Genomic DNA, 20,257 nt, shown 5'->3' on the forward strand with positions numbered 1-20,257 from the left:
TTCTATAGGTATCTCCAAAGTGTGGGCAGATAAGAGTCCATTATCTACATTTATGATCAGAAGCCTGAGAAGAAAAGATTACTCATAATGTTAAGGGGCTGGCTAAATTGTTTGAAAGAAAAGACCTGCGTCATACTTAATTGTGTGTGTGTGTGTGTGTGTGTGTGTACATATGTAATAAATATATATTACCCATCTGCTGAAAATACAAAAATACAAAATATAAAACAATATGCAGCAAACATAAATGGTAACTTTACACTAAAATACCAAGCAAGAATCCTCAGAACTTTTGACAGTTAAACATTATTTAATAAATAACCCTGGACTGGCATCTTTTTCAAATGAGGGTTTCACTCTAATTAATCTATGAAATAAGCATGAAGGCATGTTAATAGAACATTATGTGTATACATAGATAAGTATTTTCAACCATCCTTGGGAACTAATGTGCAGAAAGACAAAATAAAGACAACTTAATTCATCCAGTTATATACATGTGGAACCATACAGTCCACATGAAGGAATATAAAGTAAATACGTAATAAAAAGTTCTATAAATATCTGTTTCTCTTTTACATCTCAATTCAGAAGCAGTGTGGAAAGCCTACCTCACTTGTTCTGAACACTATACGATGGTTGAATTGTAAACCTTCTTTTTCTTTTCCTTCTTCAAACTTCTCCCTTCGAATGCTGACTGCTACAGGTCCTAAATGTTCATCTGTTCCAAAGTAGTTTTGATGCTCTGTAATATATAAATAGGGTAAAATAATAATGAAACATTAGTCAGATTCCTCTTTACATATGAAAATCACTGGTTGATATTAGAGTATACTTCCTTATGCGTTTCTATTACTTATACCGATTTTATTTTTATAACAACTTTTAAACATTCAAGTGAGAATATCTACACAATACTATTTTCAGCTAAATACTGATTAAACAAAGATCGCAGTATTTCCTGATATTCTTAATTTAGATAGCCCAATAATCTAAATTATTCTAAAATCAGTTAAACTTGTATTCTATTTTTAAAAAGAAAAAAATGCTTTTCAATTCACAATAGGCAAAATTCAATACATGTAAACATATTGTAAATGTCATTAATTTCAGCAGCATAAGAATTAATTATCCACAAGAAGCCAATACTATTAGAATGTGCTTTTGGGATTGTATTTACAATATATAAAATGGATTTTTACCTGTATTCTTCATTAATACACTTAATGCAAGTGTATTAATTTATCAAGTATGCTTCATGATTAACAATTTGCTTATCAACATCATTCAAAGCAGGGTAATTATTGACAGTAGGATACACAGCATCACTTAGTAGTCTCCCAATGTAAACTCCTAACGTGATTTAATCAATGACTAGATGGCTGAGCATGATAGGAGCTGTAGCTTAAAAACCCAAAAAGTCACCATGTTGGGGAACAATTAGAACCATGGCACTATATGTTTAGGATCACGAGTTTGTTACTTTGTAACTAAATCTGTAGTTTCTCACTTCTAAATTTGGTGATGTTGGGCATGTAGTAGTTTGGCTTCCCAGGAGGGAGGGAAGCGGCTCAATTTGGATAGTTTGTGTGAGAAAAAAAGGATGAAGACAATCCCCCCCCCCCCAATAATGATTTTTCAGAATATATGATTGATGTAGACAGTATAATGTTTCATTTTAGCAAGATTCTGTCTAAAGGTATGGAACAATAAAGAAATTTACTTGGGAGAATCAACATTTTGGCCTATTTTTATGGTTTTTGGGACCCCGATGTCAAACTGGTGATCTTTCAAAGGAACATTTGAAGATATGTTTTTCTCCTCACAGACCAGTGTGGATAGGGCATTAGAAAAGCCAGTAATATATGTACCAATCTTATTCTGCTAGAAAAAATGTTTAAGGGGAATTCAATTATTTTTATTGATTTTTCTTTTGTTTGTTTTTGTCCTTTTATTAATCACATTAAATTACATTAGGTGATTTATATTAATTAAGACAGGCAGCCATACAAATCTGTTTAATGACTAACATAAATAAATACAGCATCTCTTTTGTAAGCTTGGTAAACTTAATTGTAATGGAATTTATTCTAGGAATAATTCTTCTCATTATATAAGGCTAATGAAAATTATGCCAATTTATAAAAATCCATTTAGTATTATGATTCAACAGGGCTTTGACTTCCAAATTCCAAGACTATATAAAACGGGAACCCACTGATTCAAAGTTTGATATGAGTGCACTAAAATATAATTGTTCTCTCCAGGACCTCTCCCTCAGTTACCCATTCAACCCATTAACATAGATATGTAGGAAAGAAACAGAATCAATTTCTCTTAACTCTATCATTCTCTCAAATCTAAGCATGTTCTCATCCTTAAAAAAAATCCTCATTGATTTCATAATGTTTCTAGTCATACATTCAACATAGGACATAAGGTAAAATATTTTAAGAAATTAAACTTTAAAAATAGGGTGCATGTTTTATATATCTATGAATATCTAATATAAATTGAAAAGAAATACCAAACGTATGGCCCCCAAACAAGACAATGTCAAGAAAAAGAAGAAATTTCACTGTTCCAAAAGCTTGCAATGATCTCAGAATTATAATAAAACAGGACACATATTATTATGGAAGGAGTGACAGGTTAATCATCACTTAGGTGAGATGAGGAGTTAAGAAATTGGATGGATGGATGGATGGATGGATGGGTGGGTGGGTGGATGGAAAAATTAAGATTGAAAGCTAAAGCTCAGAAAGTTCTTAATATAAACAAAATGGACCAATTTACCATATTTTTGGAGTATAAGACGCACCTTTTTCCTCAAAAAAGAGGCTGAAAATCTGGGTGCATCTCATACATCGAATACAGCATTTTTTGTCTCCCAAAGCCCTGTCCCCTTCACCAAAATGGCTGTGCATACCCTTATTGAAGCTTTCAGAGAGTTCTTAGGGGCTGGGAAGGGCAGAAATTAGCAAAACGTTGGTCTTTTTTGCCCCCCCCCAGCCCCCATCAGCACTCTATAAGCCTCCATAAGGCTATGCACGCAATATTTTTGACAAAAAACGGGCCCGTTTTTGCAAAAAATGGGCCATTTTGTGCTACTTTTTGTTTCCTCCCAGGAGCACTCTGCAAGCCTCCCCCCAAGGCTATTCGTGCCTTTTATTTGAAAAAAAAACCGGGCCCATTTTGGTGAAAAATGGGCCATTTTGGAGAGTTTTGCAGAGTGCAAAAAGGTTTTTTTTTCCTTTTGGAAAGCTCTTTAACTGATTGATGAGAATTACATTGATCAAGTGCTGTGCCAGCAGAAACAAAGTCTTAGGTGCTCCAGCGATTTCCTTCTCCAGCACATGGATAAATACACCTGGAAACATCTACCTACCTACCTACCTACACTCTCTCTCTCCCCCTATTATTTACTGTGTGTATATATATATATATCTATTTCTCTCTATCCCTCTACCTACCAACCTACCTACACTCTCTCTCTCTCCCTACCAATCTACTGTATTTCTCTATCTCTTTCTATTTCTCTCTCTCTATTCCTTTCCCTACCTACCTACCTACTGTATTTCTCTCTCCCCCCTCTATCTACCTACCTACTGACCTACTGTCTCTCTCCGTACTTATCTACTGTATTTCACTCTTTCTCCCCCCCTCTCTCTCTATCCCTCTACCTACCAACCTACCTACTCTCTCTCTCCCTACCTACCTATGTACGGCATTTCTCTATCTCTTTCTATTTCTCTCTCTATTCTTCTACCTATCTACCTACCTACACTTTCTCTCCCCCTACCTACTGTATTTCTCTCTCTCTATTTCTCTCTCTCTCTTTCCCTTTATCTACCTACCTACCTAACTACTCACTCCCTCTCCCTACCTACCTACTGTATTTCTGTCCCTCTCTATCCCTCTATCTACCTACCTACTTTTTTAAAAAAATGTCTCTTCAAAACCTTGGTGCGTCTTTTATTCCGGTGCGTCTTATACTCTGAAAAAATACAGTAAATATGTTCAAATAAAAAAGAAAAAGATTAATATAATAGGTGCTCAGCAAAATTATAAAATACTACCAGGTAACAAGGAAAAAGCAAAATTACTTGGCTTCATCTTCTCCAACAAGAGCCTTGTGTTCTGCTAGTAACTGTGAACAGCAGGTTGAAGGGGTACCATTGCAATTTGAAAATGATCAAAACATAGTAAATTGGCTTTTGCAAAGTGGCACTACTTCATTTCACAGAGTTACAGCAAGCCTAATCATAGAAGCAATTCAATTCAAGGCAGCAAAATGGAAAGCATTCTACTTCACTGCCCTAATAAAAGCATCAAGACAGGCTACTTTATTTCAACCAGGCATTTTGCTTCATGGAGAACAGCTGAAATACCAGATGCAGGAAAGAGGTCAAAGGACAACCTCTATCTTTAATCAAGGGAGAAAGACGAATCAGACTAAAATCTAGTACTCAAAATCTGGAAAATTCTAGGAAAAATTGTTTAATTATTTGGAAACAATGCAGTAACTGCTGAAAATCACCACAAATGGATCAAGAGCAAATCTTCATTACCCTTATCTAATTTTTTAAACTGGTAAACTTTGTTAGTGGATTGTGGAAATACAGAGACACAATATATGTATTGTCTATTTGCATGTTGCAGAGTAAGACTGTAGCCATTAGATTAGCAAATTAATTAAAAGAGCCCTGCCATTATATGGGTTTCAGAACTACGTTCCAGCAATGCTCATCAACAGAACTAACTAATTTGGCAACAGTATATATGAAGAGATTCTGGAATTTTTAATTGATCAGAAATTAAATATTATACACCAGCATAAAATTGCCAGAAAAAGACCCAATAATTTAGGTATATTTTTTTTCCTAAATTGTTTAAACTACTTCAATTATTTTGCCAAGGGTTCTGACACCACAATTAAGAAGGAACTAAGCATGTTTAGCCCTAAAAAGACTAACTGAGGAGATCACAGAATTTTTTAAATTCCTGAATTTTACAAAGGAAGTCAAGATACATCAATGTTCTTTGAAACAGTATTGCTTACAGTCTAAACAACATTGTTGATGTCATATTTGGTTTTTAAAGCTAATTCTAATTATGGTTTTCTGTAAACTCATAAAGGACAAAACTAGACAGAGATCTACAATTCCAACAAAGGAATAGGCATTTTCAGTAACTTATTTAAAAAGCAACATAAAATCCAAGCCTTAACACCTTGAAAGTGAAAGATGCTAAGGACAATCACTCACCTTTTCCATAGAAGAACTTCCTGTAATAATAGGCACCAAGATCAATGTGTTCTATGACATAACGCTTTACTTTCTCTCTGTGGATTGGTTGATTTTCCCTTGGTACTTCTAAGACAGAAACACCTGCATTGGTGCAATGTGAACTTAGGGAAGATTCAAAAGAACAATTATCTCCTGAAGAAAAAGATGCCGAATTTGCTCTAGAGAGTGCGATCCTCCTATCTCCTTCCCCGCCAGTTTCATTCCTGAAATAAGGACAATTCAGTACTAAGTCATTACTCTTCCCATCGCCTTCATCAGCATCCAAATTTTCCTTTGAATTTAGATCCTCTTTACTTCCCAAAGGAGATTCACAGCTCCCAATCTGGCTTGCTGCCATTGAAGTTTGTGATGCAGCCGACGCCCCGGTGGTTATATTCTTTCTTTTGCCCACATTAATTTTAGTAGCCATTGCTTCATTTATGTTAAAAAGAATACTCTGAACATCGTAGTGGGCAAAACACTTCTGACAATTCCAAGGATGGACATTCTTTTCAAGTCTACTTTCCTCTAATTCAGCCACGAATTTTAGTGCTTCATGTTCGCTTTTAGCAGTTCTGAGTTTTTTAAAAAGAGATGTTTCTACTGACTCTGATTTTAATCTCCATTTGAAAGATTTTTCCTGATCTCTACCAATAAGCAAGGTGCTATCCATATAGTCCAGTCCAGAAATTCTGACAAACTCTCCTCTTGAAATCTGGGTTGCCGCATGGAGACTTGGAGAAATTGTGGCGTCACAGTGGAAAAATTCAGGAAGTCCAAACGGTGCATGTATTTTATGCTCAACATTCTCTACTGTATAGCCACGAAGCATTGCAAAAAAGTTCTCTCCACACAAGCCTTGTCTGTCAATTGATGACGTACTTCCATATTCCCGATGAAGAGCTGCTCCTGTATTTGGGTTCACAGCATTCTGGTCCAGAACATCCTCAGTGTCAATGTCACTGATTGTAACATCACTATTACTTCTTTGTCTTATAGGATGAAGTCCCCTATGTGGAGAATGGATAAAAATGTCTCCTAGTCCATACTTGGCTCCTGCAAATTCCAAATCAAGCTGTTCCTTTTGCTGTCCTTCATTCTGATCCCCATTTACTAATCCACCACTCTCACTTTGAGGCCTGTCTTCCCAGGTAGCATTGGGTAGTTCCTTGACACACTCTTTCTTAGGTGGCCATTCAGATACTCTGGCTCGGACTCCCATTTTAGGCACAGCAGGAGTACCATTGGCTGAGTTACTATTTTCACTTTTGTTGCTGGTATTTAGAGATATAGGAGGACCCATATTACCATTCAAAGCCTTAAATTTCCTGGCAAAGTAATCATCCGATTGCATTATTCTTACAGATTCCCTGTATTTTGAGGAACCTCTGCTAGGCCTGTACTTTTCTTCTTGTGAAGATTTGTTATCACTCATATCCAAAGAAAATGGAATGTTATGTTTTATCTTCAAGACCAGTGGTGTTGTTGTAACATTTCCATTATAAATAAAATAAGAATATATCTAAAATTTGATCCTGTCACTGTTTCAGGTGATAGTCTTGTATAATTCATTTCTCATTCTTCATATATTTTGATCAAGAATTAATCTGGAGTTGATTCACTCCATGTACCTGTCCACATTAAAAAAGAAAGAAAATAAATTAAGATATATTTTGAAATGAATGTGAAAACATATTTAAAATATACCATCTAAAATGTAAATAAATAAATAAATGTAAGTAACTGTAAATAATTAAATTAAATCCAGTATGTTCTATTATTGCTAGGTGTAAATAGGCAGTTTCATAAAACTAGTGAGGCAATTTTGAATATCCAACTATCTCCTGATCTCTGTAGAGGCTCCTCTCCTATGATACAACTATTGTAAAGTTGTAAACGCGTGGCTTCTCTACAGAGATTGATTCTAGAGCCTTCAATATTAGATTTAATATTTAATAACTTTAAAATGAATATTTAATATTTACAGTTTGTTATATTCACATTGTTTATAATATACTATATAATTATTGTACTTTATCTTGATTGCAAATTACCTAGTTAAAGTTAGAACAATGAAAGTAAAATAATTCTGCCACTGAATCCCCAGAGAATGAATGTTGGCAATCTGTTCCTACCAATCTTCACTGCAATGTTAAATTATTGGCTAGCACTAGCTTTTCTGATCACAAGAACCTCCACCTTTTAAAACATCCATTACAGAAATTTGAATACAGCTTATTGTCATGCTTACATTTCTAAAAATATCTCAGACCAGGCAATATTACATTACAACTTGAATCAAATTATGTATTAATAATGGTAGCAGATTTATTTGCATTTTTTTAAAAAAAATGTATGTTATATAACTTAAGGAGAAAGTAGAAAGTAGAAATGTGCAAACCAGTCAAATCTGATTATAATCTTTAATACCGGTGGGATATCTAATTTAATTTGAATGTCTGAACTGAAGAATCACTTCTGAATCAATTTTGATTAAAATATTTTCTGCACATTTATGGAAGCCATGTAAATCACCAGAGGGATCTGATCTAAGAATTGGAATAACTTGTTAATTTTATGCAAAAAGTGATTCCACTGATAGATCTGATTAAATTACCAAGAAACAGACTGTCAAAACTGAAGATCCTAATACATATAAAGGTTCTGACATTTGCAAACATAAATAATTAAGAAATGGTCCATATTTTCTTTTAAAGATTATAAAATCCATGGGTCAAAATAATGCTCTACTAATATTTAGTAAAGCAGAGAAGATTTTTACTGATACTCACGCCCACAATAGAAAATGTTAACAGCATATTAAATATACAAAACTGATCTGGAACTCTGACACCTCTTTAAACATGAATGAGCAGTATCAGACATATGACTTTATTTTGCAGAAATGATGCAATCCAATGAGTGTTCAGTCATCAGAGTCTGACAAATTATGATTTAATCAGATCATAAACAAGACAATCATTTGAACTCTCCTTCAGTTCTGACCTAGGCTTCCCCAAAAAGTATGAATCAGATTCCTAGCCCTGAGAAAGCTCCTTTTATTAAACGAATGTGAATTCCTCTCATTCACATTCAGCAAAGGCCTGGTAAACAGTCTTTCAAATGTGAAGTTATGACCAAAGACCTTATCTAGCTTGGAAAGCTGCCATGTAAATATTTTCCAAATGCACTCCTGTGCAAGGAAAGACTTGGCACAGAGTCTCTGAGATTCACAGACAGATCTTCACACTCCTGAAATTAACTAACAAAAGAACGAATTGTTTTCTGCAAAAGCCCACTCCGCTTTTATTCCTCGTTTATTTCTTATGGGACTGGCCATTCACTATCCACCCTGCAGCTTTACTCCCAAGTTGACCATAATTTCTTAGCTGTTCTTTTCTTCTGAAAGTTCTGCGCATGCACACACTGGGAGCAGGCTCCAGCTGTTCCTCTGCCTCACTGCTGTCTTGCTCCGAAGGCAGCTGAGAACTACCAGATGGTCTTGGCCCCAACTCTGCCTCCGACGCAGATCCCTCATCCAAGCCTTTTCCAGTGTCCAGGACATGTTCCTCCCCAACCTCCTCACTGTCCAACTCTGATGCCAGCTCTGCTGGCCGCTGGCAGGCCACAACACCTTCCCCCCATAGCACATGCTGTTTTAATAGTCCATGGACTCCGAGAAAGTAGATAGAGAGCTGTCCTGACTGTTCCCTGCCACTTATGGACTTGATCCATCATCTTCTCTGCTCATTTTTTTTTTTTTTTTTTTTTTTTTTTTTTTTTTTTTGGGGAAGGTTGTTGAGAAGGTGGTGGCCTTCCAGCTCCAGCGGTCCTTGGAGGAAGCAAACTATCTAGACCCCTTCCAGTCAGGCTTCAGACCCGGTTACAGCACAGAAACCGCTTTGGTCGCATTGACCGATGATCTCTGGAGGGCCAGAGATGGAGGACATTCCTCCATCCTGGTTCTCCTCGACCTCTCAGCGGCTTTCGATACCATCGACCATGGTATCCTTCTGCGACGACTGCGGGAGGTGGGAGTGGGAGGCGCCGTGTTGCGGTGGTTCTCCTCCTACCTCTCGGACAGGTCGCAGTCGGTGTTAGTGGGGGGGCAGAGATCGTCCCCTAGGCCCCTAACTTATGGGGTGCCTCAGGGCTCGGTCTTATCCCCCCTACTATTTAACATCTACATGAAACCGCTGGGTGAGATCATTCGCAGGCACGGGATTAGATACCATCAATATGCGGACGATACTCAACTGTATCTGTCCGCCCCGTGCCAACTCAATGAAGCGGCAGACGTGATGAACCGCGGCCTCGAAGCTGTTATGGACTGGATGAGGGTTAACAAGCTCGTGCTCAACCCAGAAAAGACCGAGTGGCTGTTGTGTTTCCCTCCCAGAGATTCGACCAATATTCCATCACTCAGGCTGGGGGGTCAAATTTTACACCCCTCAGAGAGGGTTCGCAACTTGGGAGTCCTCCTGGATTCACAGCTATCGTTTGACCACCATTTAATGGCTGTGACCAGGGGGGCATTCGCCCAGGTTCGCCTGGTGCGCCAGTTGCGACCCTACCTGAATCGGGAGGCTCTCACAACAGTCACCCGGGCCCTTGTGACCTCTAGGCTGGAATACTGCAACGTGCTCTACATGGGGCTGCCCTTGAAGAGCATCCGGTGACTTCAGCTAGTACAGAATGCAGCCGCGCGAGTGATTGTAGGTGCACCTCGGTTCACCCGCATAACACCTATCCTCCGCGAGCTGCGCTGGCTACCTGTCGATCTCCGGATGCGCTTCAAGGTGCTATTAGTCACCCATAAAGCCCTACATGGCAGTGGATCTGGATACTTGAGAGACTGCCTTCTGCCAATTACATCCCTGCGACCAATAAGATCGCATAGATTGGGCCTCCTCCGTATACCATCGGCCAGCCAGTGCCGGCTGGCAACTACAAGGAGGAGGGCCTTCTCAGTAGTAGCCCCGACCCTTTGGAACGAGCTCCCCGTAGAGATTCGCACCCTCGCCACCGTCCAGGCCTTCCGCACAGCCTTGAAGAACTGGCTCGCCCGTCAGGCCTGGGGACAAGGATAGTTCCCCTCCCGAATGATGAATGTATGTTGTCTACTATTTTATTATATGTCTTATCTTAATGTCTGTATTCCCCTTCCCGATTTTATGTGAGCCGCCCTGAGTCCCCTCAGGGAAAAGGGCGGCCTACAAATATTAATAAAATCAAAATCAAATCAAAAAATCATTAAGATATCTGATAGGAATATGGCGGATTGGACCTGGGAGCTGGCAATCACCTTTCTGTAGGAGGTAGTGATCAGCAGTAACAGGAGTCTTTGGAAGAGACTATGGGTGCTCTTTCTTCAAGAGGCTGTCTTTGATCCATCTGTTTTTGCCAGCTATTACCCTATCTATAGCCTTACCTTCTTGAAATTTACTAAGACTCCGATTAGTATTCAGCTACCATACATAGACTTAACTCAGACTGGATTCAAACTTGGAAATGACTCTGATCACTCTTATGGAAGATCTGTGTTGAGACCTGGATGGCGATAGTGATCCCTCCTGGTTCTCTTAGATCTCACAACAATTTTCAATATATTTGACCATTCTGATCTCTATTTAGACCAGAGAATGGAAACACTGCTCAGTGGATGGTTCTGCTCCTCCTCCAGTGAGCAATTTCAGGCATGGTAAGGAGACAGATCAGCTAAGCAGTTTCTCTTTTGTGGACGGCTCATGCTTTGGACCTTCCTCCCTGCTTTCTGTCAACTGGAAGGAAAGGTCTTCCCTTAGTTTGGGGCATGGCACTATTAATACACTAGTGACACCAACTGTACATGGTTACTATGAGCTACACTGGAAAAAAAGTGAAAATCTTGGCCCAGTGTCTGGAAGTTGTCAGGTCTGGATAGGATAAAATAAGCTGAAATTGAACAGAAGAAAGACAGTGCCACTATTTGTTCATTAGGATTATTTGGCATTTCCAGTGCTGTCTCTTGATGGGATGGTATTGACTCTGAGATGCCAGATCTGTGACATCCTGGAGTCATGGCTACTCCTAGATAGTGGGAGGAGATACTGAGAGGCAATATATTCAGCATACTTCCCCCATTAATATAACTCTTCACAATTCTGTAAATTACATTATTTCTTTTCAAACAGCTTCCACATTTACTTTAAATCCATTTTTCAGTTATTCTGTTAGAAGAATATATCCTTTATCTGCCTCATCTGTAACTTGTGCCTACTTAACTATATACTTTTTCCCTTTCTTTCCTTTTCTTCCATGTCCTTTCCTCCAAAATCCTCTTAACACTAGTATAAAATAGTCTGTCCTACATTAATCACTCTTGTATCCCTCAACCATGTTCTCAATCTTTCATGCATAAATCAATCATGCATCTAGATTTATATTCATTATTTCGCTATATGCATCTACATAATAGACTTATTCAAAACCTACAGAAATTTTCTGTCTAGACCTTTCATATGGCCCAATCATTTCTTTGTTTTTTCATTGCATTCATTTATGCCCTTAACTGAATATTTTTCTCCTTCATATTTATTCACAAGGTTCCCAAAACACATATCTGTTTTTTCCATTATCACCACTCACTAGAGCATAACATGCAACCATTACTAACTGGGCATAGCAATAAAGCTCTCTTTAGGAATACAAACATATTCTCATGAGTTAAAAGAGTCAAGTTTCAAAATATATATAGCTTTTATTGCAGATGCAGACATTTCTGTTAGAATGAAAATCAGCTACTAACATTCATAATGGCTATGAATCCAACCATATTTATGTGTCAGTTCTTTTACTTTTATGACTTTTTGCCACCCGTTTCTTAACTTTGAATGTTGAAGAATATCTGCACAGTATTTGCATAATGGCTTTGTCTGGCCTTAGATTCTATACCTTTGTTTTTGCCAGCTTCAGCCTGATGTTAATAAACTTATACTTTAATCTATACCTAGAACAGCCATTATTAGGCTTCCCTCTGTATGTAATCAGTATGTATGGAAGTATGTAATCCTCATAGGCCTTCATGAAATGAAATGTTTTAATGAAATAATTAGAAAAGTTGTTCAAGAAGAAATCTGACATATGCAGAGTATAAGAGACAAGCTGTATATAATCAAAATTTAATTTCTACATCTCCTCTGTGTTACATCTGAAAGCTTCCTACTACATGTCTATGCATGTCTATGTAATGGTCCAGACTGGTTTCTGTACCTCTGTTTCTAGTGTTGCGAATCTAGTCCTTGCAGCAACCTGGGTTAGACCAATCCATATTTTCTAACATAAGCCAACTCTTTCATTCATAATGAAGCCTTCATCTCTCTGCATACCAGCTCCGTTTCATAAGATCTGACCACTTTTATTCAGATCTATTACAACTTTTCCTTTTCTCTTAGTTTCACGGACACAACTTATTTTTTCTTCTATTTCATTTGCTAATTCATACCCTTTATCATATTCTCCTCTTGGGTTACAAGTTACAATATTTAATATACAGTAATTACTACCAGATAAGACCCTCTAAATTGTCTCAAGTCATATTGGGTAGTAGTAGTCAATCAAGACTTTCATATAATACTCATATAATAAGGTAGAGCAAATTCTCATTCTTATTTGTACCTATAGCAAGTGCACAACTAAAGCAAACATTTTCTCCAAATAATAGTCCTACTATTATAACCCAAGCTAAAATCTATAATCTAGACTTTATCTTGTGTTACTTCTGAAGATGGCTGTCCCTTCTTTTTAAGTCCTAAAAGGGTGTCATTTTCTGTAAGCAAGTATTTCATTCAACCAATGTTCAACTTTAAATCTTCACTTTTAAATATGCTTTTCATATTCAGAGATCTCTGTTTGTAGCTAGGATATAGTGGGTTTTTGGAAAAGAAAAAAAACAGAAGCTGCTGTTACTTTAATCTGAAAACCTTTTCTGTAATTATTTGGAATTTTGACTACTACTTTTGAAGTGCTGTAGCACTCAGCTAAATAAAATGGAGCTTTTCTGCAAGAACAATGAGCCTTATTGTACCACTGGTTGCTCAAATTAATATTTAATGAGAAGATATTGTCTTTTTATAGAAGAGGGATTGGTTAGAATGACTCCTCAGGAACCTAAATAATTCCCATCTCTAATATGTTTACAATTAAAGCTATCAGGACAGAGCTGGTGCCCAATAACATTGCAGTATTGTGTTTCAAAGAAAGCCCAGATGGCTCAAGAAAGTACAAATAAAGTGAAGAGTGGAGAGGGCAACTGAGGATATATCTAAAAGATGCCAAGTCAAATCTAAAAGTAAATCTTTGTGACATTTTTTTCTGAAACTAAAAAAGAATGGACGCAAAGACATCCATTATAAAACAGAACACAATTAGTTGGTTGAAAAAACACTTTAATAAAAAAGAAATAGAAAGCTAATTTTGAAAGAGGTATATCTACCAATGATATCCTTAGCCTAGTAGAGAAAAAAATGAAGATAAAGTTTGGGCAGCATGACTCTATACCCGTTATGGCAAACCTGTGGCACTCAAAGCCCTCTCTGCGGGCACGCGAGCCAACACCCCAGCTCCCCTCTACCACGCATGCATGTGTGCCTCCCATCGGCCAGCTGGGTCTCTGCCATGCATGCATGGGGAGCAGGGGGTCGTGTGCATGCATGGGGGGAGTGCAGGGGGAGATGCGCCCTCCCACCACAGCCCATTTTTTGTCCCAGGAGGCTGCGAGGCCTGATAGGCCCAAAATGGGGTGGGGGGGGTCGCATGTGCATGCATGGGAGCAGGGGAGCATGGAGGGGTGTCACACACGCATTGCCTTATGGGTGTGGGCACGCAATGACAAAAAGATTAGCCATCACTGCTCTGCTCTATACTATACACATGAACGCTGTACCAAACTATACATCAGAAAGTGGAAGGAGTAAATACAGAGGAAGAAATGTTCCAGATTAAAAGGAACTTTTAGCCATCTCCATATTTCAATCATCATACTGCCAATGCCCCAGCAAATAAATAAATAAATAGTGTGCATAAAATCAATGAATGCATTTTTTAAAAAAATATTTGAACATTTTCTATTTTTTGGAGAACTATTTGCTAAACATTGGCCAACATTTGCTTGTGAGGTCAAGTTTCTAAAATTTACAAGCTTCCACTTCAAACTAATATAATTATTTTTCAGCCAGTTTCTCTAAACTAGGCTAAAACTGATTTAGTCAATAACATATTTAGCATAATGAGATGATCTTTGTAAAGGAAACTTATCTTCCGTTCATACAGCAAGCATCCTGCAAATACAATTTCATATTCTCTTAACTACAGGGTTTTGGGGTTGTTGTTGTTTTTTTGGTTTTTTGTTTCCAAGCTGGAAATTCAACTGCCAACACTCTGTGTAGCAATGAAAACAGAAAAGTGCTTTGTTTTCTATCGTGCTAGGAGAGACAGGGAAAGAATGAGATAGACAAATAAATACCGTATTTTTCAGAGTCTAAGACGCACTGGAGTATAAAAGGCACCAAGGTTTTGAAGAGGCAAATTTAAAAAAAAGGTTTTGCACACTGCAAACCTCGTAAAAATGGGCCCGTTTTTTTTCTTCAAAAAAAGGGCATGAATAGCCCTTAGGAGGCTTGTAGAGTGTTTCTGGGGGGTGGGAGCAAAAACGAGCAAAAAATAGGCCGTTTTTTTTTTTTTTTTCAAAAAAGAGCATTAGGAAGCTTATGAGTACTCCTGGGGGCTGTGGGGGGCAAAATTGAGAAAAAACAGCCCATTTTTTGCTCATTTCTGCCCTCCCCACCCCCAGGAGCTCTCTGAAAGCTATGTACGCCATTTTGGTGAAAGGGCGGCAAAAAAAATGCTGTATTCAATGTATAAGCACCCAGATTTTCAGTCTCTTTTTTGAGGGAAAATTGTGCATCTTATACGATAGGTATTTTCAGTAGTTGATATCTTGATTGGTAAGAATTCTGCTAATTGACAAAAAATGCTATATGGCTTGTTTCTTTCTAAAGAACAAACTAGGTTATGATGAAGGCAAATATATGTGTCCCAGAATAATGTTGCAGGCTCAAATTTGAGTCGGTCACAGGGACAAGAGATTTAGTCTTCAAAACTTTCGGACTCTACTGGAGCACATCCTTGGGGAATGTCCCTTTCTCTCATTCACACATTCTAGAGAGAAGTTCCCTGAAGATGGGCTCCAGCACAAGTATGAAAGTTTAGAAGCCTAAACCTCCTGGTGACCATCTCAAATTGGATCCTAGTTTATGATGCTGTTTTGAGAAATAAGCCAGTGTTCAATAAGTGTACATTACAGTTAAAACCTATTTATAGAGCTAATCAGGATTCTTTCTCAGAGGTCTCATTTTCCATGCTTATAAGTAAAGGTAAAGGTTCCCGTGGCACTTATGTGTCAGTCGTTCCTAACTCTAGGGGGTGATGCTCATCTCCATTTCAAAGCCAAAGAGCCAGCGCTGTCCAAAGACGTCTCCGTGGTCATGTGGCTGGCATGACTCAATGCCGAAGGTGCACAGTGGGAAGGCACACTGTTACCTTCCCACCAAAGATGGTCCCTATTTTTCTACCTGCATTTTTATGTGCGTTCAAACTGCTAGGTTGGCAGAAGCTGGGACGAGTAATGGGAGCTCACTCCGTTACACGGCACTAGTGATTCGAACCACCGAACTGCCAACCTTCTGATCAACAAGTTCAGCATCTTAACCACTGAGCCACTGCATCCATGCTTATATTTCCATGCAATATACAAATGAAAAGAGTTAAGCTTAAAGGAAGCAAGACAAGACAGAATATCCAAGTCAATTTATATTTAAAGCTCACCCTCTCTCATATCAACAGGGGGAAAATACATTTGACTTTCCCAATAGAACTTAGTTTTAAAAAAATCTTTCTACAACATCTCAAAGCTGTTCCCACGAGAAGGAATGGAAAAAAAAAGCTTACTAAAGTCACATTTACACAGCTACTCTGCCACATATTTGTCTCTTTTTCAAAACGGTCAGCAAGTTCAGAGTACATTTCTGATAAAACAGGATTGGCTTGGCATGATGTGGCAATGGGAAAGTTTATTGATTGATAAAATCTGTTTGTTAAACAAATATATATAGCCACCCATCTATCAGAAATAACTCTCAGCGCACGAAATGTGATTAGCTGTAATTAGCAATTGTGACAGCTCTTTGATGAAAAAGACAAATTCCAACAAATCTCAGTAACAAGTATGTGTAACCAATTTATTCCCAAGAAAAAATGGACATGCAAGGAAGAAGGTAAATACAATTGCAAGATTCCTAGATGGTCAAAGTGAGGGTAATCAATTGGATTATAGACATGAATTGGATAGTTTATAGGCTGATGGACTAGACCCGTGATGGCAAACCTATGGCATGTGTGGCCAAAGTAGCATGCAAAGCCATGTTGCCCAGCATGTGCAGCCTTGCTTTTTTGTCTTCTGGGTTTCTGGCACGCATGTGCACACGACAATCAGCTGTCTTTTGTGCATGCGGCAGTGCCGAAAACCAGTCTGTGCATGCACACCAACTAGCTGATTGTTAGGTACACATGCTTGCTAGAACCCGGAAGTTCTGCTTTTTCAGATCACAATCCCTTCACGCACATGGCAGTGCTGAAAACCGGCCTGTGCATGCGCACCAACCAGCTGATTGTCAGGTGCGCATGCATGCTGGAACCTAGAAATTTGGCTTTTCCGGAGCATAACCCCAACGAGCACATGCAACACTTCCACACGACCTTTTCAGCACTCGCTACCGAAAAAGTTCGTCATCACTGGACTAGGCAAATTGCTAAACAAGATCATCAAAATTAGCCAGTGCTCTGAGCCCAACTGAACCTGAAAGACATATTTCAGAGCTCATTGGAAAGCGTTAAATAAAGTATTGTTTCCTGATATCTGAAGTCTGAACGTCATTTAGTGGCTGGAGGGCTTCCACTCAAAGGTTGGTAGGTAACATTATCTAGATTCTTGGGATTAGAAATGTGTTGGGCATTTACTGGCAAAGTGTCTCTTGATTCCATAGGTGGCAGCATTTTAGAGCTGATTTGGGATAACAAAGTTTAAGCACAGTTGGCTAGGGTGAGGTGACATAAATTGTCACAATAAAAGCATAACGTATCTTCATTGTTTTTCTAACTGACAAGGAAGTCCTGGCATAAAATTAGTTACTAAATGAAATCTGGCTTATTTCTCAGTAAATGTATATAGAATTGCAGTTCTAGAAGGCCACCTTTCCCACGTATTAACTGAGCCATTTATACTGCTCTAAAAAGAGTGACTGCACTCTTGAGAATTAGTTCTATTCTTAAAGGTGCTATAAGCGAGTTTTAGGCCAAAGCTGTCAGAACAATTTACAATTTAAACAATATATATATAAAATTCAGACACAGTACCACCGAATAAAACCAAGGAAAACCGACTGTAGTGCAAAAGACACAAGTGCAGTTTGAAACTTAACATTTGAAAAAACCTTGGTTGAAGTCTTGTAAAATACTTTACATGGTACCAAAGAGAACTGACAAATTTATTTTTCTCTACAGAGGTAATTCAACAACCAGGTGCTACCATGGAAAGGCTGTTTTGCTAGTAGCTACTTACCTAATCACAGCAGAGGCACCTGGAGATAAAACAGATAACGCTGAGGTAAATATGGAGAAGATGCTTAGCTAGATAGCTTGACTCATTTAGCATTTAAAAAAAAAAAATTCAACCACCAAATTAGGGAAGTAATATAAACCACTCTTACGCAGCAAGGTCAAACATGTTCAAGGTCTTTATGGCTAGATAATATTGGTGAGAGCTAGGAGCAATCCTCAAGCTACTGTATTCCACCTAGAAACATTTTGACCACAGCTAAGAGAAGAGGTTAACTGCCAGTGGTGGGATTCAATTTTTTTTGCTACTGGCTCTGTGGGCGTGGCATGACTTGGTGGGCGTTGCAAGGGAAGGTTACTGCAAAATCCCCATTCCCTCCCAATCAGCTGGGACTCGAGAGGCAGAGAATAGATGTGGATGGGGCCAGTCAAAGGTGGCATTTACCGGTTCTCCGAACTACTCAAAATTTCCGCTACCTGTTCTTCAGAACTGGTCAGAACTTGCTGAATACCATGTTTTCCCCAAAATAAGACAGGGTCTTATTTTCTTTTGACCCCCCCAAAATAAACACTTGGCCTTATTTTGGGGGAGGTCTTATTATTTTTGAGGTGCAGGAGGCAGTATGTGTGATCACCTCATGGCTACTGCTGTGTTGCAATATTTTCAGGGAGAGCTTATTTTCAGGGGAGGTTTTTTTTGTAGTGCATGCGCTCCAAAGCCTGATTAGGCTTATTATCTGAGGAGGTCTTATTTTCAGGGAAACAAGGTACTTACCCAAAGCGGTTCAAGTCAATCTATTATTTCAAATAGTATGACCTCTGAGCTTTGGCAAAGCAAATCAAGTCAAGAGGTGTTATCAGATGTCTTTCAGCCGAAGCATATCATACCCATAGTGGCCTCCAAAGAATTTGTATAGTCAAATCAAGCTAGTTATTGCATAAAAATGTGTTGCTGGATTGGGTGCTGCCTGCCTACTTTGCCTAATTGAAGGAATAGCTTATCAAATATACATTAGGCCATTTTGAATAAAAATCTTCTGCCTTGAAAGAAAATCATGGAGGATCTATTACCTTGGACCTTTTAGACTTCCCTGGTAAGCTTTTAAAAAAACTTACTTATACCTTAGCAAACTGTAACAGCCTAAATGGAAAAATATCTGTTCTAAATTATCACTAGATCTATTTATATGCTGTCCATTTCACTGTCAGTGACTCTGCCCTGTCAAACTGGTGGCCCATGGGCCAGATGTGTCACACACAAGACACATCCACCCCAGCTCTACAAAGGCAAAAAATGGTGGGGAAGGGAATCAGGCAGGCTGCCTTTACCATTGGGGCAAGGTGGGCGGTGTTGGGCCGCGAGGCGTACTTCTTATCTTTCCAGGTCCATTGTGTCCCTTGCCCTTTCGGCCATTGAAGCCCCTTGTAAAAAAAGCTCGTGAGTTGAACTCCTGAGTTTTTTTTTACAAGGGGATTCAGTGGGTGAAAGGGCGAGGAACGCAATGGACCTGGAAAGGTAAGAGGCGCGCCTCGCTTCCCCCCCCACCTGCCATCCCTCGCTACAGGGACGGCGGGGAAGGGAATCAGGCAGCCTGCTTTTACCATTGGGGCAAGGTGGGTGGTGTTGGGCCGCGAGGCGCACCTCCAGGTCCATTTCCAGGTCCATTTTGTTCCTTGCCCTTTCGCCCATTGAAGCCCCTTGTAAAAAATACCTCGTGAGTTGAACTCATGAGGTTTTTTTTACAAGGGGATTCAGTGGGTGAAAGGGCGAGGAACGCAATGGACCTGGAAAGGTAAGAGCTGCGCCTCGCTTCCCCCCCCCCCCATCTGCCACCCCTCGCTACAGGGACGGCGGGGAAGGGAACCAGGCAGGCTACCTTTACCATTGGGGCGAAGTGCGTGGTGTTGGGCCGCAAGGTGCGCCTCTTACCTTTCCAGGTCCGTTGTGTTCCTCGCCATTGTGTTCAGGGAAGCCCCTGGTTAAAAAAAACCCCTTCTCACTTCAAGAAGTTTGACTGAACTCGCGAGAAGGGTTTTTTTTTACCAGCAGCTTCCCTGAACACAATGGTGAGGAACCAATGAAGCTAGAAAGGTAAAAGGCGTGCCTCGCTTCTCACCTGCCCCAGAAAATAATAAGCCCTCCCCTATAATAAGCCCAAGACCATATTTTGTGGGGCAAAAGGAAATAAGACTCTGTCTTATTTTGGGGAAAACACAGTAAGGTTCTATTAAGAATAAAAACAATATAGGCATTAATTGTATACGTACTTAAAAAAATCTAGTACAGGTTGATAAATCTATTAGATCTTGGTTTGTTA

The 20,257-nt window shown here is 39.0% G+C and overlaps 1 protein-coding gene across 1 annotated transcript in view; it reads right to left on the reverse strand.

The window, feature by feature from the left end:
- The window catches only part of SIPA1L2 (signal induced proliferation associated 1 like 2), a 94,601-nt gene that overhangs the window by 60,935 nt on the left and 13,409 nt on the right, over positions 1-20,257 (reverse strand). Inside the window, 2 exon segments of the mRNA XM_032214986.1 lie at positions 612-745; positions 5,268-6,919. Coding sequence (XP_032070877.1) covers positions 612-745; positions 5,268-6,723 — 1,590 coding nt within the window. The 5' untranslated portion in view covers positions 6,724-6,919.

This window comes from Thamnophis elegans, chromosome 4 (assembly GCF_009769535.1).
Source record: "Thamnophis elegans isolate rThaEle1 chromosome 4, rThaEle1.pri, whole genome shotgun sequence".
Classification (NCBI taxonomy): domain Eukaryota; kingdom Metazoa; phylum Chordata; class Lepidosauria; order Squamata; family Colubridae; genus Thamnophis; species Thamnophis elegans.